The sequence below is a fragment of the Scomber japonicus genome, chromosome 11, assembly GCF_027409825.1.
Source record: "Scomber japonicus isolate fScoJap1 chromosome 11, fScoJap1.pri, whole genome shotgun sequence".
Taxonomy (NCBI): Eukaryota; Metazoa; Chordata; class Actinopteri; order Scombriformes; family Scombridae; genus Scomber; species Scomber japonicus.
In genome coordinates, this window is record NC_070588.1 from 16,144,249 (window position 1) to 16,168,530 (window position 24,282).

Consider the following 24,282-nt stretch of genomic DNA (forward strand, 5'->3'; position numbering starts at 1 on the left):
TTTGGTGAAATTCTAAAATTGATATTCTGATTAATTGGGGTAATTTAGTTCTATTCAAGTTCCATCCGGTTCAGTTTATCAGCATATGCTTCTCATTTTAAATTTCCTTCAGTAGATCTTGAGTTATTTCGTGTTTGTGGGAGATCATAATTTCTCAACTTCTTCTGTCATCTCGCCAACCACCATTTCATATGGGTCGCCTGAATATAAAACCTTGGTTCGTAAATCCTCTCAAATGAGCATCGTGAGAAATGTGTTTTTTGTATTTTTTGTGTTTTTAAAAAAAATCTGGGTTCATTTTCTACAACTTTTAATTCCTTCACTCTGCCTCGCCACTGGTTTTGTTGTGGTGAAGTGAAACAGGCAGGCCATGCAGCAGAGCCCGCAGGTTTCTCGCAGAAGAGCGGGGTCTGCGGGTTCATGACCCCTGTCAGAATGTAATTGGAGGAGGAGGCCCTGGAGGGTCCTGGATGAAGCTGGGTCTAGCTCATTGTGATTGAGTTTGACAGTGTGGTACATACCTGCAGGCTCGGTCAGCTGCAGGCCCACGGACACAGTGCAGGTCCCGCCAAGAAGATGTTTCCAACTGTTAACTGTGGGATGTGTAAAGGATGCATCCCATCTATGTCCTTCCTTCAGTGAGAATTATTCATTGTGAGTGCTTTATATGAAGTGGACCACATCCTCATGTTGTTTTATGAAAGCCTGTTTAATTATCGCCCCCATCAGAGAGAACTGAAGAAGATAAAAGAGGCGGGACGAGTGCATTCATCTTCAGAGAGGCGGATATTTCCCCCATCACTTTGAAATTGACTAAATGTTCCTGAGCTTTTTTTAGACCTTTGCTCGGATGTTTACAGATAAGACCCCTGCCCTGAATGTCACCAGCAGCCATCCTGGGGCCTGATTAGATTTGGGGAGGGTGATAAATGCGCCTGAGTCAGAGGGTGCTGTGCCTCGGGGGCATTGCTTTCCTGGACCCCGAGCCATCCGGGTGATTCAGAGCTCTCCCCTGGGAATGAGGGTGAATTGGGGAAGTGTGCGGGGCGAGGGCCAGGCTGGGCCGCTCACCCTGCCACAGGAGGTGCCTCAGGGGAAGCGAGGGGGCAGAGGGCTGGTGCCAGGGTCACCGTCTCCCAGCCATGAGCCAGGGCTTCTCCTCACCCTACGCCTGTTCTGACCTGACCCCAGTTGTTCCTCTATCAATGCCTGCTTTTTCCTCCGCCTGCCAAGGCCATTCTCTGACAATGTGAGATCAGATCAGGGATAAAGAGTATCTTTTGTGCTGAAGTTTACTGAGATAATTTGAAAAGTCCTGCAAGGGAGAAATGCTTGCACATCATTACCTTAAACCAAAGTCTCCGCCTTAGATATGTGACCTCACTTAATTTAAAAAAAATGCACTTAGACACCCAGCTCTCTGCCTCTAACTGCAAACAGCAACATGTCTACTGCTAATCAGCTGTTGTTGTTTTTTTTTTTTGTCATCTTGAATCCTACAGGCTGGAGGTTCCCAGGTGATTTTCACCAATCCTCTGGAGATCGTTAAGATCCGTCTGCAGGTGGCCGGAGAGATCACCACAGGCCCCAGGGTCAGTGCCCTGAATGTTGTGAGAGACCTGGGCTTCTTTGGCCTCTACAAGGTAGGTCATCACCTCTATAGCACCATGACGTCTGCAGCATCCACCTTTTGATAACCGTCACACAAGGGCAGGGAAAAACGCTCTAATGTTGCTGAGATACAATTGTATCAGTTTATTTATTGTTCACTTTGGTGTATATCACGGAACAGTGGAAGAAGTTTGGTGGGAAAAGTTTTCAGATCAATCAAATAATCCACCAAATGTTTTCTCAATTAATTGTGTGCTCTAAAATGTTCTTTTCTTTTTTGAACACAGTTTCTTAAAACCTAAGGTGACTTTTGTCCAAAACTCAAAGGTTGAATTTACTATCACAAAATGGAAAGAGCAGCTGTTAATACTCACAATTAAGAAGCTGGAACAAGAGAATTTTAGCACATTTGCTTGAAAAATTACTGAAACAATTACAAATAGTTACAGATTATTTTTTGACAACAGATTTACTGATTAATTGACAAATCATTTGAGGCTCTACTTTTAAGTAATTACAAAAAGACCACAATGTAACAGTCTTCATTTACATGTAAATTATATATAAAAGTATTAGCATGATGTACTCAAGTGTTAAAAGTCTAAGTGGCCTATGCAGAATGGCCCCAAAAGTTTTATAATTTTGGTGGTTCACTTGTAAAAGCATTTAAAAAAGTATGGTACTGGAGTAAATGTACTTTCTTTAAACACTGTAATGATTCACGGACGAAATAATACTGTATTTCTACAAACATTTGGATGTACGCAGGCATAACGCAGTTCAGAATCTGAAATCTGAAGATCACAGAGCACTTTTGCTGACTGTTTGCAATTTTCCAAAACAGTGTAGAACATGCGAAAGGAACTGTGGCCAACAACCAACAGCAAATTAGTGAGGGATTATGCTTTGCTACTGCTGCTTTCCAGATCCTTGTGGGTTTACTTACAGCTCCAGTCATGTGTTCATAGTCCATATTTTAATGAGTAGCAGATAGTGTGTGGCTTATTAAAAAAAAGGAAGAAAAAAAAAGACTTCCTCTTTGCAGAAGTAGCCAGCACACCGGCGTCCATGGCGTTGCTCTGTATGTGTGTGTGATGGATTTCTCTCTAGAGGCCCAGCGCTGCAGCTCTGCCTGGGGCTCTTTGGCTCCATCATCAACACTAAAACCTCCCGTTGGTTAAACAAGACAGCTCCCAGGCCACTAAATCGTCAAGATAAACCCCCTCAACCACTGCCTTTAGCGGCCCAGTTGTGATGTCCACATGTTTAAAATGATCTTTTCATGTTCTTCTTTTTAGGGAGCAAAAGCGTGCTTCTTGCGTGACATCCCCTTCTCCGCCATCTACTTCCCCGTTTATGCCCACACCAAGGCGAAGATGGCAGATGATGAAGGAAGGCTGGGGGCACTGCAGCTGCTCACTGCTGGAGCGATTGCAGGTAACAAACATCTGGAAATGCTGGGGGTCTCAAGACGTTCAAAAAGCAACATGTGTTTTTCTTGCAGGATGCATCAGACTTTCTACTCCAAGAAATGCATTTTGGTTTCCTCCCACGTTCATGCTCTCTCCACCCAATGAATCTCACAATAGCCCGGGCTGTATATGCAGTCCTTTTGTCATATCGTGCTATAAAGCGATACCCATTTCAAGCCCTGCATGACGCTGCAGCAGGGATGTCAGAATGTAACAACATCTGTGCATAGTGAAAGCGCTTCATTATATCTGTTGTGAAACGTCTCCTAAGGTGTACCGGCGGCATCATTGGTGACCCCTGCTGATGTCATCAAGACCAGGCTCCAGGTGGCGGCCCGAGCAGGCCAAACGACATACAGTGGAGTCATCGACTGCTTCAGGAAGATCCTTAGGGAGGAAGGTTTCAGGGCATTTTGGAAGGGCGCAGGAGGTAAATGCGCACACACACACACACACACACACACTCACACTCCCATAAGTGGTTTCATGACTGGGAAATGAGGCTCACTGTGGTGGCTGTAATTGTCTGGAATCCACTGGAGAAATATTAAATCCCATGTTGTAATTTTCAAACTATCTTCCATTAGCTCGCGTCTTCAGATCGTCGCCACAGTTCGGTGTAACTCTGGTTACCTATGAGCTGCTGCAGAGATGGTTCTACGTTGACTTTGGAGGACAGTAAGTACTTTAACCCTGTTTGCACAAGTCTGTGCTGCTTATTAATTTCATGAAGTGCGTCTCACCCTAATCTGACTTTCTCCTCAGTCGTCCTGTTGGCTCCGAGCCCACTCACAAACCTGTGATCAAGGACCTTCCCTCTGTGACTGCAGACCATGTGGGCGGCTACCGTTTGGCTGCTGCAACCTTTGCTGGCGTGGAGAGCAAGTTTGGTCTGCACCTCCCTAAGTTCATACCACTTGGAGAGGTGAAAATCAAACCAGCGGAATCAACAAAGGAGCCACAAGCCTCATAAACCATCACTTATTATGACTGTGAGGGCTGCATGCTCCTCCGGTCATTATCTTTCCTCCAAATGGCTTTATTGAACTACGTTTCAATTACATGCATTTGAGTGGTTGTCTTATTTTGAATGCTGCATGAGTATAGCTTTTTTTTGCGTTTCCTTTGCATAGCTTGCACATCTTAATTGTACATATTGTACTTCTCTATAGGAGGGACATTATGGCATTACAAAGGATTGTCACTGCGTTTTTACGGTGAGCGATAGCTTTGGTTTGCATGTGTCAGTTATATTTCAGAGACACGAGGATGTACAGATGTTTTCAAAGTGTTTGTTTTGAAATCATGAGACCAGGGTCTTGGGAAATAATTTAAATGTATTTATTGTATTTTATTGAAATAAATCATTTCAAACTGTTTGTTTCTAACGTGTGAAAAGTACATTCTCAAATTTGACACCAAGCTTTGAGATTCTTGAGGAAACAAACATTCCCTATTCAGATCATATCAACATACATTTACAGATCTGGAAATCACTGAGTAGTTACAGCATAAAACGATCATCTTCTTAGGCATGGAGGATATTCCTACTATTTCAAATCTAACCAGCTGCACTGATTGAGTGGAAACTGGTCATTATAGAACAATATAGAAGTACAAAGACATCTGGATTTAGGACATTTCAGTATCTTACAAACAAAGGGAGATTTAGGTCATCAAGTCTGAGGGAACAGAGATTGGCAACATGGGCTACAGTTATGAGATGTTTACATTCCTGGGTATGTAAAGACGTGCTTTACTACATCTTGTGTGGAAGTGGAGCGTGGCTGTGAATGTCGTTCATTGATTGAAGATGAATACGTGGAGATGAATGTTTATTTGGCTTGAAGAACTTCACTGAAAAATTAAGGCTCATGTTAACATGCCCAAAATAAAGAGATAGGATTTTACAATCAAGTTTAAAATTAAAGTTTTAAGGCAACTGGTTAGAGAAAGGACGACCGTTTTGTGTTTGTGAATATGGCTTCATGTTAGTGTCTGAAGTTGATAGCCCTGTCGCTTTGTGTTTTTCCAAGGAAGACTGTTGACGGTCCAGCTAACTGAGAAGGCAAATAAGAAGGTGTGAGAAATCAAGTGTTTGCAGAGAAAGATGTCCATACTGCTTTCTGATCAAACATCTTTTCCTTCCATCAGAACAGGGCTGATATTAACAAGCACACCACTGGTCCCTAAAGCATCACATCCGAAGCAACTAGATCAGGCAGCCAGGCGCTGAGCTGCCAGCTCCTCTGCATCATCCCTGTTCTCGTTGATCTCTGCCAGCGTGCGAACAAAACGGGTCCACTCGTCGTTTCGTGGAACCGCAATTTGCTGGGGGGAGGGGGTTGGGGGGGGGGGGGGTGAAACACAGGCATGACTTGAATTTCAAACAGCCTTCAGCAAAGGTAGCGATCACAGGTATTTTCACAGCAACCATAAATCACCTGCTCTACTCTATGCGCTTATGGTTAATGCCTAAATAACATACTGCATCCATAAGGGAACACTGGAGGATTTTCACACAGTTAACTTCGACAGATGCTTTGACAAAACCTCATTAAAAAGGTGAACTGCCCACAGTATTTCGTGCAATTAATCGCTGATTGCTGAAGTAGAAATTTCAGCAGGTAAAGGGCTGACCATATCTCCAATAACACAAATAAGTGCTTAAAATTCAAAGAAACATTAGAATTTAAAACTTAAACTATGATCAGAAATGTAGTGATAAAAAGCGGAGTCATGCTTGCTCACCTCTCCAACTTCATACACAAGAACTCGTCCATCAGAGTCTCCCACAGCAATTTCTCTGCCAGACTGAGCCCATCTGACCCTGTTGAGGGCTGGGTTACCATCCACTGTGATGCTAGCGGTAGGGACCTGAAACCATAACGCAGTAAAATACCAAAGGAGTGGAAATGCAGCTCTCTTACAGGATACACAAATTGATCACAGAAAGCAGCTTCTTTAAATAGGTGTACAGTCAGTGTGAATGTTAGTGTACCTCAGTGTCATTGTTGAGGTTCCAGAGGTCGAGGTGGCCCACACCGTCCACACAAGCAAACAGAGCAGGGTGAGTCGGAGACCACATGACATCATACACGTAATCCGAGTTGTCCTCAAATGAGTAGAGTGGCTTGTTGTTCTGCGGAAGTGTAAAGAAAAGCAGTATTTATATGACTTGATTTAAAATGAGTATTTGCTGTAGGAGTGTCTATCTCTCACTTTCTCTATACAAAGACACAGCATCATCATGTTTTTTAAAGCCTATTTAAAGGATAAAAAATCTGATGATGTTTCTGATGATGATCTGTTTCTTTTCTCCTTTTAAACTAATTTTTAGCCACACTAATCACTGGTGAGACTTTAGTGGTACTGGACAGTTGACAGGTCTACAGTAAAGATATCCTGACAACTACTGACTCGACTGACAACATCTGTTCTCTTTTTGTTACTATACTTCCACTGCAGCTTAACAGGGAACCACTGTCTGATGAAACACAAAGAGGGAATTTGATGCTTAAAAAAGACTGTAAATGTGGCAGATATCCACTAGATCTTTATCAGCTGATGATTAAATAGCAGCAAGGAGTGTGGCTTATATAGGTGATAACAATATTTGCTGAAGATTCTTGTGTTTGATCTGTTCATTGGCTGATCCAATTCCCCTCCATTCCAATTCCCCTAATTATCCCCTCATTTCTCTCTAAGGTGCACAAAAAAGATGGATCAGCTGTCAGTGGTCTTTAAATTGTTCTGTGACTAATTGGTCTGACGTTTTTTTATTTGAACAGATAATGTGATGTTCTGTCTAAACAATGAGGGCGCACAATTACCACAGCTATGCTACACTTTCCCCCCCCCCCAACACCTTCTGGATAGTTTTTACCTTTATGTCACCACAAGGGCAAAAACAAACCAGAGTGGATACATTTAGCACAGAGAGAAATAAAACTTCTTCCTCCACACAGACAGGCCATTTTGATAAAATCAAATCATATTGAAGTTCTCTTGAACCTTTTCTCAAATCTTAAATGTGTCGTACAACTCCCTCATACCTTGGTACTCCACAGCTTGACAGTCCAGTCGAAAGAGGAGGTAACGAACAGGTGGGAGAAGTCCAACGGCCCTGCAGCTGTGTGACAGTTGATCCCTGTGATGGGCCCGTGGTGGCCCTCAAACATCTCACTAATGCCCGCTTTGCTGTGAAGCACATAAATGAAATGGGTGAAGATGTTAAGTGATGATGATGTTTGAACATACATTTATGTACACCGCATGAAGGAAACAATTAGTTATGGACTGAGTGGAATCCCAAAGGGTTAACTTTAGTTTTTACTGTTTCTGAATCATTTAGCTGTTACATTAAGCATGAAAGAAAGCATCGAGCACAGATGGACGTATTAACATTAATCATTTACTTATATCATGTGATTACCAGCAGGGTGGCAAAAGTGCTTGCAACCCCTCAACCACATGTTGCAGAGCTGTTACCCAACTGAGGCTCTAATAATTAACGCAGAGAGGTAAATACTCAGCATGAGTGATGCTTATGCATTATTAACTGCGATGAGAGTATCATACCATTGTAAATGAGGTGGAAAATTATTCCCTCAATTACAGAGGTGATTCTGCTGTGCAAAACCTAGCAGCTACCCCCTCTCTGCGGTCTCTGGGCATACTGCAGGACATTAAGTCACAGGCGAACATGCTACTCACTGCAAGCTCTGATTTAAGCCACATTTCTATGCTGCCCTGACGGAGGACCATCCACCATGAGTGGAGCCCTGGTCTGTTAAATGAGAACATTGTGGGATGAACTGCAGTTTAAATCCTCACTGGGACAACTGACTCTAAACAAACTCTCTCACCCAAAGAAACATAGTCAAAAGAGAAAAAAAAAGGACTGGGAAAAAATGATTTGTTTCCCCTGCATGTGTGCCCTGTTTATGTTGAACGACCTTTACAAACACAACTGACAAGCGGAAAAGAAAAACAGGATGACTGGGCAGGAGTGAAACCACAAACGGCAGGAGATCAAGTGTTGGATTTGTGTTGCACTGGGAAGTGAGTGGGCTATATTTATTTGACACACAGTTCTAGGTGGGCCTAACAAGCCGCTTCAGTTTCCTGGCGGGGTCCCGGATGGACACTGGGGACCGTGGTTTAGTTATGTACGCACCTTCCATGACGACACGACATGTAGACAGAGCCGTCCTCGCTGCCCACCACAAAATTGTTGACATCTCCGAGAGGGAAGGACATGGAGGTGACAGCTACAGCTTTGGACTGCTTGAACACCAGCTCCATGCTGTCCTGTGGAGGGAGGGAACATGGAACAACATCCATAACAAGCTCCCTGCTCAGTCTTTATGTTAACACACACACTGCCAAACACAACCCATAAAAATCACCTGACAGTTTATTAATGAACAATCTAAATCCAACTAGCACTTTATAAAAAACTGAAGTTTGACATGGAGGTCTTGGCAGCACAGATGAAATGACATAGCTGGCAAAGTTAATTTCCTTGAAAGTGAAAAATGAGTTGTAGAAAAATACAGGTAAAGCTGGGGGAAATACCAAACTGGAACGCTAAAAGGAAGGAATTTGGCCAAAATGTCTGACATTTAGCACGAAAGGAGAAACAGGAAGTTAGTGGAATGTGAACACTGAAGAGACAGAAAGAATACAAAATGTAAAAGTTAATCTCAACTCTTTAAAGGAGGTGTATTTTTGACATGAAATTAACATTTTATGGCGAAGCCTTTATTTCTAAATAATTTGGGCAATTTAGAAATATTCCACTGAACCCTAACCCTAATCCCAAACACATTCACTGTATATGTTACCTGTGGCTGAGAGAGCATGTCCAGGCTCCAAGAACACATCTTGCCGTCAGTGGAGATGCTGATCAGGTTGTTGGCATTCTGGGTGCCGACCACATTCACACAATACACTGGGTGCTGCAAACACAACAAGGGTTGTTTTATCTCCTGCTGAAATAAAATACATTGCAAGCTCACTGTGACAGGTGTTTACTGTACCGTATGTGCTGCTGCAGACAGTGGAGTCCTCTGCACTGGGGTCCTCTTATTGCTCCTGTTGTCCCACAGCACAATCTGCCCCGAGTATGTGCCGCCCACCACAACATTCGGGTGGAACTTGGCAAACGCAGCAGACATAACAGCAGACTGTCGAGAGAGAAAGGAAAAAGTGGAGAAATGTATGAAAACGTGACGAGACAGCCCGGCGACAGGTCAACTGTCATGTAGCGTCATGTCACACAAAATCGAAAAAAGGCCGATCATGAATGAGCATCCTCAAGATCAAGACTCATTGCCAGTTTTTAGTTTCAGGTCTTTTGAAACTACAGAAAAATATATCACTTGTGTATCTTTTCTGAAATTGGTTTCCCCATTTAGAACAATAAACTTTGCACAGATCAGAACAAACAATGAATACAATTTTCTTTTTTTTTACAAAAATGAATATAAACACAAACTTATAGACAACTTGGGTTTATTTTCCACAGAGGTAGCTGCCCTCCAGGTAAAATTGCCAAATCAGTGTCTGGCTAAATGGTTGCAAAGTTTTATATCAGTGACACTTGAAATCTTCAAAGCTGCCAATAATCAGTACACAAAAAATATTAACTTGCAGCAGCTTTTTTTCCTGCTTCATCTCAAAGTTATATAACCCTTTTGCGTGTTCCCTCATTCCTAAAAGACAACCCAAACATCTTTTTTCACTCAAGCCTCAGTATCAACAAATCAAACCTCGAGACTGGACAATAGGATTATTATTTATTTTTAGATTATGACTTTACTCATGAAATGTATTATTTTTATTTTTAGGAGGTCCACACGCACTCAGTGCTTCACCAATCACAATCATACCTCCATGTTTTTTCTTAACTGTCGTTTCTTTGACAAAAATTGCAACGCATGGATGATAGAAATCTCATTTTGTGCCGACTTTGAGGCACAGAGAAAATTGTGTTCACACTTCTGTTCAGTTTTATTCATCTGAGCAATACGCCTGCATCGACATCCGCTCTGGAGGCAACAACATGTGGTTCTACTCAACTTGTCTTGCTCTAGGAGCCTCGGGGCAGGCAGTATAATAAGGCTGGGCAGAGCAGAGGAGCTATGTTGCTCTCCCTGCTTGCTTGTCAGAACACAGGGCCCTTGTTTTGATGCATATCATAAGCACCCCTGCCCCACACATTTAATCCTGCTGCAGTGCTCGGATTCCATTCAACTCCTGCACCACAGGTCTTCTCCGGCGCCTCACAAACATGTGTTTGTGGATAGATGTGGTAGAGGTGGATGCCAGCACGGTGAACTCACAGTATGGATACAGGCAGGAGGGTGAGGGGTGTGTGGGTAGAGGGAGAAGGAGGAGGAGAGAGAATGAACAAACAGGGGTTGGTTGGCAGGGTTCCACGCTTGTCTTGGAGGAAGCCACCCATTAGGATGAGGTGAGGGAGAGTGACAATGAAGGAGGGGAAGATTAAAGAGTGGTTTGGGTACCTGACAGTGGAAGACGTACTCCGGTGTCGTCTTCTTGTACTTCATGTTCCACACTAAGGCCACGCCATCTGGCTCGTGAGGAGCGTCCTCGTTGTTGTTGTATGAAGCAACCAGGAGCTCAGGATACTGGTGACAGAAAAATCAGCCCAAATGAATGTCGGGGGGGAGGCAGACGTGCCCCCCAGGCTTGGCTCCACATAAGCATACCAGGCTTGCTTTGTGTGGTGCTGCTGAGTGGCTTAAAGAATGAGTTACCGTTGTTATGTGCGTTTTAAATGCCTTACCGCCTAAGAACTTTGGTAAATTAACATTTTTATTTCTTTTCATAATTTTAACCTAAACTAAACCCTTAAAGTGATTACAGGAACCCAGTAGTAGACTGAAACAGAGCCTCTTTTAATAGTGAAACCCTCAATGAGTGTATAAAACAGAGGCAGAGGCTACAGAAACACTATCCAGATGTAAACAAACCATTAAGCTCTCCTGTTTCTAATACTTGATCTGTAATTTACAGTTTGTGAATACACAATCTCAGATCACAAGGGTATAAATTTCACTCTGAGCAAGTAAATCCTGTGAACAAAGAGCTGGTGTTCAATCACTGTCAAAAGTCATTGCAGAATCATGCATGAAATGACCTTTGACACCAGAGGAAACAAATCATTACGGCCTCTGAGTAAGTGACAATTTGTGTGGGACATAACTTACTTTTCCTGTGGGACTTGTGGCTAAAAGTAAATGCTGTCAAACTCAAGCTATGTAATCATAAAGCATTATAGCTGTGCAAAGCTAAGTTGTTTCAACAGTCAATTAGCGATGCTTTTGCCCACATCTGTTTTAACATTGACATTTTGATAATTGCAAAGCATGTCTGTGAAATTTGTTGGTTCAATTTCGAAGCAGAAAACAACAATGACCTGGGGGGACCAGTCCAGGCAGGTGACGACACGATGCTTGGACCAGCGCTCGTCCATGAACTGCCTGTTGAGAGAGAGCTTTGCCCCGGCCTGGATTTCACTGGGGGGGAAAAAAAAGCACCGCAAATCAATAAAAGCATTTCTTCAACAGACCAATTACGAGCTTTAAAAAAAACACTTCTTGTCTACTTATTACCCCTCCTTCTCCTCCAAGTCACGACCACTGTAGTCAAAGAAGACGTCCACATGCTCAGATAGAGCCCGCTCAATAATTCGAGTGCTGTGGTCGAAGAAATTCACAAACTCCTCTGAGTGCAGGATCTGGAGTTTTTCTTCCTCTGTCAACTCGTGTGGGGGGGCTGTACATACAAACACACACGCACCCTGAGATGTAGTGAAGATCCCCACTGTGCATTGTTTTTATGATATAGAAAAAGAAACCTCTTTGTATTCTGCAAAAAACTATTATAATATGTAATTGTAACACCTCTAAAAGAACTGAAGTGGCTCAATTTCTGTAGAGTATGTCAATTATGCATCATCACTAGTAGTGGAGTACCTTCCTCTTCCTCTGCCTGGTCCAGTTTCTCAGTCTGAGTCTCAATAACAGGTTGAGGCGCAGAAATTTCTTCCTCCTCTTCTTCTTCTGTTGATCAAAAAGTGAACTTTGTTAAACACAATGAATAATGAAGTACAAACCACACCTATGAATTACCATTCTATATATTAAAAGTTGTAAATCTTTTTTTTTTTTTATGAGGTCAAATTCAAAGTAAAAACTTTCACAGAACAAATGATCATGCCTCTATACAGAGGTTTCATACATTTTGGCACAACATCTTCCACCTTAATTATTTTCTTCTTTCAATAAAAGCTCCACCCAGTGATTATGGAGGACAGCAAGAGACTGATTTTGTATCTCTGCCTTGCATTTGTTTGGTTTGTCAGCACAATGTTGCCTTTCAAAAAGAACCTGCTCCTCTATAGCTGGGAAGTTTGTCATTTGTGTTGAAGGGACACAGCACAGCGGGTGTCTTGTTGTCATAGGGACCCCCGTCTTTCCCAACTGTTAATGAGACTGCAGCCATTCAAAAGGGAGTCTAGCTGTCAGTGTAGCAGTTTCCTCTCTGTCCCAGTAGCAGGTTGCCCCCTTCTAGGCCACGGGGCAGTAGGGCAGAGGGGTGTGGAGCAGCTGCCTAGGCCCATCCCATTGGTTCGGCCAGATGACGGCATGGTGCAAAAGCAGATGGTGATGCTGGGATTGTCTTGTGCTCTTCAGAGGTGGCATGGGGATGGCACAGAGGTTTTCCGCCTGGCTGCTTCGAGACAAGCTTCTCCCTGAACGGCAAGCCTGTGCAATTACCGTCCTAGCAGGAGGTCCTGCAACTCCTATTCAACCTCAGAGAATGTACAACAAAATACAGGCCAGACCAGCTGGCAAACTGCACACCGGTTCTACCTCAAAGAAGATGAATGCGCTTTTTCAAAACACATCTCTTAGAGACGGTATATAGCCTATGCTTTCAATGTAAAAAATAATAGCGAAACAAGGACAAAACAGATTCATGAGGAGAGGAGAAATACTTGCCTGGTTCATGCAGGCGTTTATCTTGGTATGAGCCTTATAGTTAATCTAAAATGACAGCGCTGCATGCCAGAATTTCCTTCCTACTGAGATAATCTAAATGATAATGTCATCTGTCACTTTGTCCATAAAGTGATTTATCCCCTTTTTCTCAGATGGAGGTTTGGGGAAGAAGGGTATTGGGTGCACTGATGAGTTTACAGAACTGGGTTGATGACACAAGCCATTTCAATGTACGGCCATACTCTGCAACCAACAGGAGAAGGTTAAAATCTTTCCTTTCAAGGGCCTCAATCAGGCTTAAAGGAAAACAGTAATCACTGTCTTTCAGCTAGTCCCGGCCGTGCTCATCAGCCCTTTCCCTGGTGAGGCAGCCGGAGCAATCAACCTGCCAGGCATTAGGAGCGGATAGACAATCTGAAAATAAAGGGTATAATGCACCTGCCAGCCAAAATGGCCATTTGGAGAAAAGCTAGTGATCCTGGTGACCCCGCTGGGGATGTGTAGGGGGGAAGAAGCACATGGGTGCATAGGAGGGGGGGTGGATGGTGGAGGAAGGAGGGGTGGGGTGGGGGGGTTGCATTTAACAGAATTCACCCGGATCATCGATGTCCCATCCACTAACACCTCCTCTCAAAGCAGGCCCAATTATGGCTTTTGTACCACTTAAGAAATAAAAGCTTTTTTGGGGGAGAGCCGGACAGGTGGGGGAAGGGGGGACTAATCACAGGTCTTATTCAATAGACAATATATTAATGCAAACACGGCATGAGGCCAGTGATGTGCAAGTGTAAAACTAAATGACCTTTGCTCTTTGCTGCAGATGTCTTTCCCTTTCTATACAGCCAAACAGCACCAGGGTCAGACTTCAGCACGTGCAAACCACTTTGCACAAACTACAGCCTTCATCTCTCCTGTATGAAGGCCAATAATGAGACGGCAGGAGACAAAACTCTACCAATACATAAACCCACACACATGCAGTATCATTTCTTGCTTCCTGAAATAAAGTACTTCTAGCTGCAGTTTCTAAAATACATTTTTAAAAGTGTGATTAATTTTATCCAAGTGCAATGTCAACAAATTTGTGCGAAGTGCAGCAATTTTAGAATTGCAGCAAGGTAAATAAAAACACATCAGCAGTCACTGTTCAAGATTTTGTCATGTGTAAAATATGAGTCTCCTCCAACAGCGGTTACAGTTGTCTCTTGTGACACTGAAGTCTAAAGATCACACGGGCCAACAGAAAGCAGAAATCCAAAACCTAATATCTATAAAAATACCTGTCACATATAACATGAAAACTCATAGTCTGTTAAATAAGACTTAGAACAAAGACCACATTATAAAGGTGCAAATACTAAAATCATACAACTGTGCGCTAGTGGAAAAAATAAGAATGTTCCAAAATTTCTGTTCAAATATGATTAACTACTGTATGGTGGAGGGACACAGTAGATATTTAACAGTACTAATCATCAAGTGCATAAAAGCTGACCACAATTACAAGTGGCACTTCAAACAAGAAGGCCATTAAGGGCTTTTGTGATTAAAAGTTTTGACCTGCCTCTGAATTCAGAGTGATTAAAACAATCACATTCAATTAAATATTAGATTTACTAAACTGCTCTATATACTCATATTCCTGACAAGCCTTTTTAAAAACTGCACCAGACCAACCACTCCACATCCACCAAACCCCCCCACCCCCAACCTCCAACAATATCTTACTCCATAATTACAGCCTCTTGTTGAGGAGTGCATGCTGATGCTGCATATTACCTACTAGTGGGAGCACTGTAGCGGCGGAACAGAAATTGAACAATCTGTGCACTTTATTTTAGTGAATTTCTTCAACCTACAGATGGAATAGCACTGATTGAAAAAAATCAAAAGCATTTTTTTATATTCTCAAACTTGGCAAATAAATATCAAATTTGTAGACATCTGAAAGGACGCAGATGATGAGATTTCAGGGCACACCAGACTAACACTAACCGTGTAGCTCATATTGTGTTGTGAAATGATGTGATACTGTCCTCACTGCCAACAAACATAAAATCACATAAGATAAAGATTCTCATTGACTGTTGAGGGGGTTTTCTTTGGGTCAATAGAGCAGGTGATGCTATTAATAAAAAAAAAACTTCTCTGAGATGTCTCACAGAGACTGTGGGAACCCTCGTTTTGTGGCAGCCAGGGCACGGCAGCCGCTCCCTCTGATGCCACCGCCCGCTGACCTTGAGAGTGCTGCGCCGTTGCCTCCTTTTGACAACATGATAAATCGCTCAATCAGAGAACAGGCCTGACGCCACCCCGCACATCAAAAATGCGCAGAGGGGAGCGAGCAGGAAAGGGGATGCCGTCTCATCGAGTGCCAGAAGTGATGGTGTGAAAATGCACAATGTCACTGAGTGTGTTTTGTTATGTGCCTGTTCGGTGAAGGGAGAAGACAGGGAAGCGAGGGAGTTGATGAAATGATTACATAGTGGCAGAGAGGGGAAGGGGGCCTCGTGTTGAACAGCTGGCAGAAACCATCGTTGTTTAACACAGTTTTACAATACCCAGTAGAGTCCAGAATAAAGAGGGACAAGGAACAGAGGGATGCTCTTCATCCTTCACTAGTTCTGCTCAGACTGTTTCCACAAAATCACACAATTTTTTTTTATCTTACTCTGCATGCCACCTCAGAATTTTCTACACATCACCTGATCGGACAACAATCAACAGTCTGTGTACTGTCCCAACCAGGCGTTCAGGCATACTTAAAAAGATGTGTTAGCTGATGCAAATAAATTGAGCAAACTGCTAAAAGGACTTGTTCCAGTAGTTGAAGTATTTTAGGATCTGTGGCTAGTTCTGATATCTCTTCAGGAAAGAAAAGAGATCCTAATCAGGGTTTCAGTCAAGCACATTATCCACCATCTGTCATTACATAAATCAATGACGAACAAGCAGCACACTTACAAATATTGCATATCTTATGAAACATGTGTTCAACATGTGGATGCTAGCCCAAATATTCTCTTTGGCCGACCGCATGAAAGCTTCAGAGCAGCAATTACATACATATCGACATGCTTCAGAGGCAGTAAGCAGTCGTATGTGCAGCGCTTCATATCTTCCCTCCCAATCTCATTTCTCCTTCCTGTCACTGGTTTTCTCATCCTGCTCGTTAATTATACTAAAGCATCGTTGGTTGTAGAGCTGCATGTGGGGCTCAGAGGAGCAGGTCATGTCTGAATTTAATCTGTGCCCTGACTTCTTACGTTTCCTGGGCCTCATTTTTCCTTTACTTTCATCTCAGCACTTCGTAAAATCAAATCACTTCCACTTGTTGTTCACTTCCGGTACCCACTTGTACGCTCAAACAGAGCACAATATTCCTGTTATGGCCATTTGCCAGGAAGTGGTGCACTCTTCTTGCAGCAAAATAAACAATCATTAGCAAAGAAGTTATACCTTTTAATAAACGATTACATTATTTGTAAAACTCTCTATGCATCCACACATTCAAGATTAAGTAGCCTATGTGTTGTCAGCATTTTTAAAAGTGAACTTGTACAACATTATGTGAGTATCACCTTCTTTTTGTTGGGTCATGACAGGTGTCTGGGTCTCTTTAGTGTAGGACACAGTTTCACGTGGAGGGATGTCCACCACAGTGACTTTGGCCATTCCCAGTTTTGGAGTTCCCCTCCTAAAAAACAAAACAACTCAAACTTTGCAAAGTCTAAAATCGCTGTAGTAAATAATTTAAAACAATTTAAAAACATTTTAACAAGACAAAATATATAACAATACTCCTACTACTGTAACCATTCTCACATCATTTTGTAACAAAATTTCATCTCCTAACAAAAATAATCTTGTGCTGATCAAAGTAAGTAAATAAATGAGTGTTTCATGAGATGACAAAGACTTTAGATTAGTTTATCAACCAGTGCAAACTAAAAGATTTTCTCTGACCACTCTTGCATGCACGACTTGACTGTCTTACTGGACTGCATTAACTGAGAAATGACTTTCAGAGACAATTGATCATGCCGTAGATTGAGAGAAAGGAAAATGACCAGGAAAGGAGAGAAGAGAGTGTCCAGTACCCCAGCTCAGAATCAGAGTGAAGTTGAAGAGTGGACGGGTCAGAGTCCCAGTGCAGAGTCCTGGTTAGTGTCACAGCAACAACGCAGCATTAGTGAGAGAGACGGGCAAGCACAAATGAGGAGAGGAGACAAAGTTAGCATTATGGCACACAACATGCTGATTGGATCTTTGGTCGGTTAAATCTTCATGTTAACAAACTGCTAAAACTGGATTTTTAATTTTTTTTTTTTTTCTTCAGACCAAGCTTGAGTCTGTCTGCACAAACCCAGAGATGTAAGATTTATCTGCTTAAAATGCATGGACACACAAATCCTCTGAGTGGGATGACACAGGGTGTAATGTGCAGCCTGCGGGGCTGATACAGCCTGAACTGTGTCACACCAAAGGCTCAGAGTGTTGTGTAGACGGAGAGGGAGGGAGAGCGAGAACCCTCAGGGAGAAAACATGACCTCCATGTGTGTAGGAAATGGCCATGCTGGTGAGGGAAATGAGTCAACACGTAGGGGGAACAGCTCCCTGGGCCTGATGGGACACTGGGGGAGCTTGAATTTCAGCGCAGGGAAGGGGCTCTAATTAGGGGTTAAGAAGTCCCCCAGGCATCACAGCAGCCTGCTGTTTTATTGTTAATTTAGGATTGTCCTAATTCAACGGCACACAAATTAAATAAACATGCACTCCGTTGGCACAAACACGTCATCATTCACTGTAATGGTATGAGACTTTGCAAAGGTTTTAGCTCAGTTGCTCTTAATATAATCATCAAGAATTTTTAGTGCTACAAAGCTCACGAAGCAAAAGCAATTACAACGACAATGGAAACATTTTCTTGCTGGCATAAACACAACTGTTACAGCAAAGAGCACAAAACTTAAAAAAGCAGATATAGATGTGAATAAAGCATGTTTTTTGGCTTAGGAGAAGAATTTTTTATTATTTTTTACAAAAAAATACCATGGAAAAAGTACTGGAGGCAGGGAAAAATCTGTGATTCAAACAGTTGCTGAAGTGTGTGTGTGTGTGTGTGTGTGTGTACCTGGGTCCCACGGCTCCATCAGAGTCCTGGCTCCCTGCCTCACTTGGCGTGCCCGCCGATTTGGCAGTGGGAGACATCGGAGGAGGGACTACATAGTGAGACAATAATCATCTGTTACAATGTAAAGATGTGAAGCAGTTCACAACAATGAGTACAAATGCATCGGTGCCACAGCGGCCCGCTTTTTCAATTCAAATGTCGCCGGATCTCGGGACGCAGTTTTCTTCACACCTAAAATATCAGATCATATTGTAATGTGTCTTAAGCTGGAAACTGGTACCAAGGTGAGCTGAACATACAAATCAGTCAGTGAATAACAAAGAGAGGCAAGTTCAGCTTGCCTAAACTGACTGTGTTTTTTTTTTAACTTGTGGTGTTTTAATTAAATGAATGTTGGAAAAAAAATGTGACACTGAGCAGAACAGAAAGAAAATTACATAAACAGGACCCCCCCCATTTCCGTTTCAAGGTAGCTTGAGCGAGTCTTTTATGGATCTCTTCTGCCACCTACTGTTAGAAAAGTGACAGTGCTCAAAAAATCCAGCTCCAGGTGGAAACCAACACAAGTATGACAGATAGTAGTATTATTTTTCTAAATACTTGTTTCTTTTATCAGTTCTGCCACTAGTCCTATTTTATCTATAAATAGAAGCTTTTGTGTTGAAACTATTTACTTGGATAAGTTTTTGACAAACAAATCTCTGTTGCTTAGGGAACAAAAAATTGTGTAACATGTCCGAGTATCCATGTGCACATCCACAGTGCTTCAGTGGAATAGGTGGTGACTACAAAAATCAATGAAATTGCAACACAAGGAGTACCTGCACACCTGCATACATCAAAACTCTCTTTAATTTTCTTATATTTTAACCAACTAAAGGGCTTCCTGAGAAAAATACCCACAAGAGGGAAAAAGGGGATATACCGTACGTAGCTAAATGACCAGTGAAATGATAATTATTTACATCATATACCCACAAGAAGAGCTGTCGGTATATCCTGTTAAACCATGAGAGGAGGTGTTGAGGAAGTTACAGCTGAAAAAGCTTCTTATTATTGATCACCCCCTCAAGGCAGTTTTTCAACTTTTTCAAAGCATACTGAAGTCAAATATTATGCTACATTATGGTACTAAAGGACTATGTGTTTGTTATGTCAGCATAATGGATTTTAATTTATAACAATAGAATCATTAGAATGAGAAGGACTATGAGATTAAACCACTGTCATTCATTTGAAAGTAATTTCCCTCTTTATACATTTACTGTATAAGCCATAACAAGGAAAATATGATTGCCCAAATACGATGATAGCAGAGTGTGTGACATATACTGGCAAATGAGCTACTGTAACGGTTTTGTTTATGTTCAGGTCTATAAGAGGAAATATGAAAAACAGGCTTCTTGAAGACATGTTTTTTTCTAAGGTTATAGAATTTAAAAGAAGAAATCACAGCTGTTAAATACGTACAATCCAACAACATATCATATAAAAACATACCAACAGGAACTTCTGGGGTTATGCCCATACTCTGTAGCAAGGCCTCAGCTTCACGTCTCTTTTTCTCCAGGTCAGAGTCATCCTGGTGAAGTGCTGCATCTTTCAAAGTGTCCGCCTGTTAAGTCATTAAAATGTAATATGTCATATATTCATGTAGTCTCTAAATAGCCACATCACATTGATCTTCAACAATACAGTGTAGGGACAGGATACATGTCTACATCATTACATACCAATGATGACAAGTACATGTGAAAATTGTTTAAAGGTCAGTGCCTCAGATTATTGCATTTGTTTCAGTCAACGCGCTGCCAGTGAGGCTGTTCACAGTTAACAACAGTGAATAAGAATCCAACTTAAAGTGCATAATAAATTAGTTTAAGTAAGAGTAACAGTTTGTTATAAGTGTGTTTAGAGGAGGTAAAAAAATGAATGCATGTATACAAAAGGACAGCTTTGCACACATGTCCATCCTTTGTCCACCAGCCTGTGCTGGAGATGGATATTGTCTCTATTTTCAGACACCATTGCAGGGTGAAAAGCGTGTTTAAAGCTCTTATTTACTGTACATTATAGTTGTTGGTGTCTGCACACAAAGTCACAGTAGTTTGAGATGTCAAGATGAGGCGGAGCTTACTTTCCTTTTATATTCAGAGCTTATTTTCTTATCTTGAGAAGAAACTGTATGCCGCCTATTGTTGTGGTTCATTATGAAAAACAATATATAGACACTAAAAATGGACTGTGACAGATGATACACACAGACTCATTTTAGTTGTATTGTTTTGTTGTTTTGCTTTGATTGTGTGAGATAATGGCCAAGTTGAGCCTTTTCATTACACTCTAGTTACTGTCAATCAACTGACAAAAAACTATGCTGGAAAAAGATTTTCCTTTGCTAACTTGACATCTTAGATCATCGATGTAAAATATATTTTCCACTCTAAACACACACATACATATGCGTAAACTGTACAAATCTGAAGTACTTGATGACAGAATTATGATATAGAGTGTCAAATAACAAGAAAACCCACCAATTTTAACACATTTAACATCTCAATCTGTGCATAATCTGGATCATTAAGAGAGATCTTTCAATCTCATATATCTCACATAGCTAATTATGTAATAAAATATCAGCTTTAGTATTTGACTTGACACATATATTATGGGCCTGTCCAAAACTGCAGGGGCACATGGGAGGATGTTAAAAAGGAAACAGAACTCATTTTGGATACTTTGACCCAAAGGTATTTATCTTAAGCATTGCCTCAGGAAATCAAATGCTGAAAAAGAAAATGTATTTATTAAGGATCTTACTTTTAAGAGCTAAAAATCCTCTGGCACCAGCCACAACTCCCAAAATATAAATCAATGGCAAAAAAAGATTAATGAGATGTTAAATGAAAAGGACGCATCTAAAAAAACTGCTGTAAAATGACATGTTTATATATATATGGTCAAAAAATGATTATACACGCACATCTAAACTTAATTTAACAGGTGCTGGGTGAAAATAACTGCAGCTGTAATAAGAAGAAAGACACCCGCACACTGTATTATGCGCTCTCGTGATTTAATTACATATCAACACAACGTTGGATATATGGTCACCATGGATATTAGCTATCAAAATGGCTATTTTCCCATATCTTTCTTCTTCTTCTTTCTTTTTACTGTTATAATGTTGTTGTTTTTTTCTTGAGTGCTTGTTGTTCTTATTTTACAGCTATTGTCCATGAAGTTTATGTAATAATATATAAGAGAATGTGCAAATATGTATGTACAAAATAATGGAATATTAGAATTGTATGTATTGCAACTCATTCACAAGAGTTTAATCAATACAAACAAGTTACAAATGACTTGCTGCTGTATTAAAGATCAGTTTGTGCTCAGGTGGTTGCTGATATGTGTTCAGAGGAACACCTGTTTCATAAGAACCTTAAATCTCTGGAAAGTCCTCAGAACATGTTGTGCATGTACATCAAAATAACCAGGTTTTCCTTAAACTGTTCTCAACTAAATCTGACTCAGATGCAAATAGTGGCAGTCGATGATTTCTTGGTGATTTCTCAAGAAGATTTAAGTGTACGGAGATAATTTGCATTTGAATTGAAAATGTGCTTGCCTTTGTTCACACTGAGCCATTAATAATTTTGAAGGTTTTTTTTTAAACCGTATTAATTCATTCATTTTTGCTTTCAATATCAGTGAATATGCAAAACATTTACAAAATATTAAATGTACCTCTTTCTTCTTGCGCTCCTCCTCCTTCCTTTTCTTCTCCTCTCTGATTTGTGCCAAGCGTTGCTTCTTCCTTTCAAGCTCTGCTTTCAGCTCACTTTTGTCAGACATGATGCCACAGCTGTATACAAAAACAAACATATTTTTTTGTTTTTCCTTCATGTTCCATCAAGAGTGCATAAAAAAAAATTTAATTTTTGAAAAATAAGTCTCTAGTTTCCAAGACAGTGTCTACATGTTTCCTGTCAGACTATACTGTGTACTGATGAATAAAGGCAATAGTGCTTTAAAACAATCTTTAAACGAAACCCAAGCATCTCCTGACAGCTGATGCTCTCAGATTCAGTACCACATTGCACTGCACTGGAGAGCAATGACCATAGTGTGTGTTTTCTGTCATCCTGCAGCTGCATGAGTTATAGTATCTTAAGTCCCCCTCCACTCAAAAGTATATTTTTTCTTGTCTGAGCTTCACTGTACAGACTGATGTATGTGCAGAGTTTGAGACTAGAAGTCTGTTTTCATATTCACTTCTGAAAGTGGAAATGTATGACATTACAAATAGTTTTGAAGCCAATTCTGGTCCAATATTAAACTAACACAAGTGTGATGTGGAGACTTAAAGCCTCCAGTGCAAAAACACTGAGAAAGGACTTTACAGTGAAATAGGAGACATCTCACGTTCAGCAATTCACTTTTTAAAATAAAATATATATACATATTTTTTAGATTGTTTTTTAATGAGAACAAAGGATTATATTATATTTTAAAGATTTTAACTGATAATTTAACTTATTTAATGGAAACATTTTAAACAGACAAAGTGCTATTCAAAATAGAGTATTTTACATACATCTTTAAACATATCTGTAAATATCTAGAGAGAAATTAAATGTGATTGAGCTCACACCACAGTCATCTAACATGTCATTGTCAGCTAGCAAATAAAGAGCCCCACCCTGCTGCTCCTACCAGGTTAGCTTAGCACAGGGTTATATATCCTTAAGATATACGTCTCCGCTGTATAGAGACTTGTTGTACACCCGTTCGTGCTATAAGCCTGCTTCATATTTCATATTTCATTCCACTTATTACACCGCAGTGTCACAGTAAACCCTGTAGCATCAGCTCGGCCCCGGCTCCTTATTATGACTGGCTAAATTAAATAGCTAACAGTTAGCTTAGCCATCCCTGTCATACAAAAAAGTCCTTACAAACACCACACGAAACGTTAATTAATCGTGTTACCTGACGTGAAATATTTTCACATTATTGAGTTTGTGATCCGCACAATTCAACTATTATTTGAATTTAATGCTGTTACTTAACATTAGCTGTGTTAGCGTTATTAGATAGCTTAACAGTAGCCTTTAGCCGGACCCTGTCATGCGCTTTAATCTTCACTGAAACAGAGACAAATCTTATACAATGTCACAACTGTGTGTTACTACAACTAATACGGTAAAGGGTGAGTAGTTAACAGACCTTAAAGCAGGTTTTGGACCTGATAGGAAATGCCCGTAATGCAACACACAGCCAAAACAAACCCTCCAAACCAACTACAGGAGCTGCGAGGGGTCAAAACAGCTCTGTGGCCTTGACGTGTCTGTGCTACTGTCATCTGAGGCCAAGCATGACATGTTTTAGTTGGTAAAATCTTAATAGACAAGCAGTGTAGTCTTTGGGTAAGTGTTTAAATAAAGTGGTTCATTTTTAAAAAATAACATCACCTTTGATAGGCATTAAAACTGGAGTCCTAATAATTAAAAGGCAGGTTCATAAGTTTCCATGTCCATCAGGTGCCCATATACACAGTGAAGCATTTTATTTTCTTGCTCTAGTTATTCCTCCTGTTTATACTGGTTGTTAAAAGACCCCCTTCAAATGCGCTTTCAATGTGAGTGATGTGGGTCAAACTCAACAGTGTGTCCACTGTCCACACATTCATTTAGTGTAAAAATGCATTTTAAAGTTTATCTGAAGCTTACATGAGACTTCAGCAGTCTCATTTAGTCATATCAAGTGGATATCTGACACATTTACAGTCTTTTGTTGTATCAAATTCCTTTTTTGTGTTTCCTCTGATGGCGTTTCCCTGTTGAGCTGAGGTGGAAGTATAGTAACAAAAAAGGGGCTTTAACGCTAAAATGACTAACATTGACAGATATCTACTATCTTTGAGTAATATGAGATATATTTTTTAATAATTTTGTTTCACAGAGGCAGGCTTGTGGATTTCGGCCCCCATCACTTACATTGTGAGTACATTTTGAAGAGA

At 41.0% G+C, this 24,282-nt stretch overlaps 2 protein-coding genes across 2 annotated transcripts in view; one reads left to right on the plus strand and one right to left on the minus strand.

Annotated features, from left to right (window-relative positions):
• The window catches only part of LOC128368369 (electrogenic aspartate/glutamate antiporter SLC25A12, mitochondrial-like), a 21,529-nt gene extending 17,067 nt beyond the window's left edge, over window positions 1-4,462 (plus strand). The window contains exons 14-18 of the mRNA XM_053329159.1: window positions 1,503-1,643; window positions 2,910-3,048; window positions 3,355-3,513; window positions 3,671-3,761; window positions 3,849-4,462. Of these exons, the coding sequence (XP_053185134.1) occupies window positions 1,503-1,643; window positions 2,910-3,048; window positions 3,355-3,513; window positions 3,671-3,761; window positions 3,849-4,056 (738 nt within the window). The 3' untranslated portion in view covers window positions 4,057-4,462. The remainder of the gene's footprint in view (window positions 1-1,502; window positions 1,644-2,909; window positions 3,049-3,354; window positions 3,514-3,670; window positions 3,762-3,848) is intronic.
• LOC128367535 (dynein, cytoplasmic 1, intermediate chain 2a) lies at window positions 4,401-23,580 on the minus strand. The gene is made up of 16 exons (XM_053328113.1): window positions 23,490-23,580; window positions 22,008-22,125; window positions 19,755-19,869; window positions 18,255-18,342; window positions 16,702-16,817; window positions 12,092-12,178; window positions 11,729-11,891; window positions 11,533-11,632; window positions 10,616-10,741; window positions 9,128-9,274; window positions 8,933-9,046; window positions 8,263-8,396; window positions 7,139-7,283; window positions 6,085-6,225; window positions 5,835-5,960; window positions 4,401-5,414 (listed from the first exon to the last, which is right to left on the minus strand). The coding sequence occupies exons 2-16, from the start codon at window positions 22,113-22,115 to the stop codon at window positions 5,301-5,303; spliced, it is 1,824 nt and encodes a 607-aa protein (XP_053184088.1). The 5' UTR covers window positions 22,116-22,125; window positions 23,490-23,580; the 3' UTR covers window positions 4,401-5,300.
• Between the last annotated feature and the right edge of the window lie 702 nt (window positions 23,581-24,282).

What these genes read in the sequence shown, in the direction of transcription:
- LOC128367535 (XM_053328113.1), bottom strand. Translation starts at nt 22,115, where the DNA reads ATGTCTGACAAAAGTGAGCTGAAAGCAGAGCTTGAAAGGAAGAAGCAA. An exon ending in AACCCCAGAAGTTCCTGTTG is followed by an intron (nt 18,343 to 19,754) that starts GTATGTTTTTAT and finishes CTCACTATGTAG; the next exon opens with TCCCTCCTCCGATGTCTCCC. An exon ending in CATGACCCAACAAAAAGAAG is followed by an intron (nt 12,179 to 16,701) that starts GTGATACTCACA and finishes TTTGATCAACAG; the next exon opens with AAGAAGAAGAGGAGGAAGAA.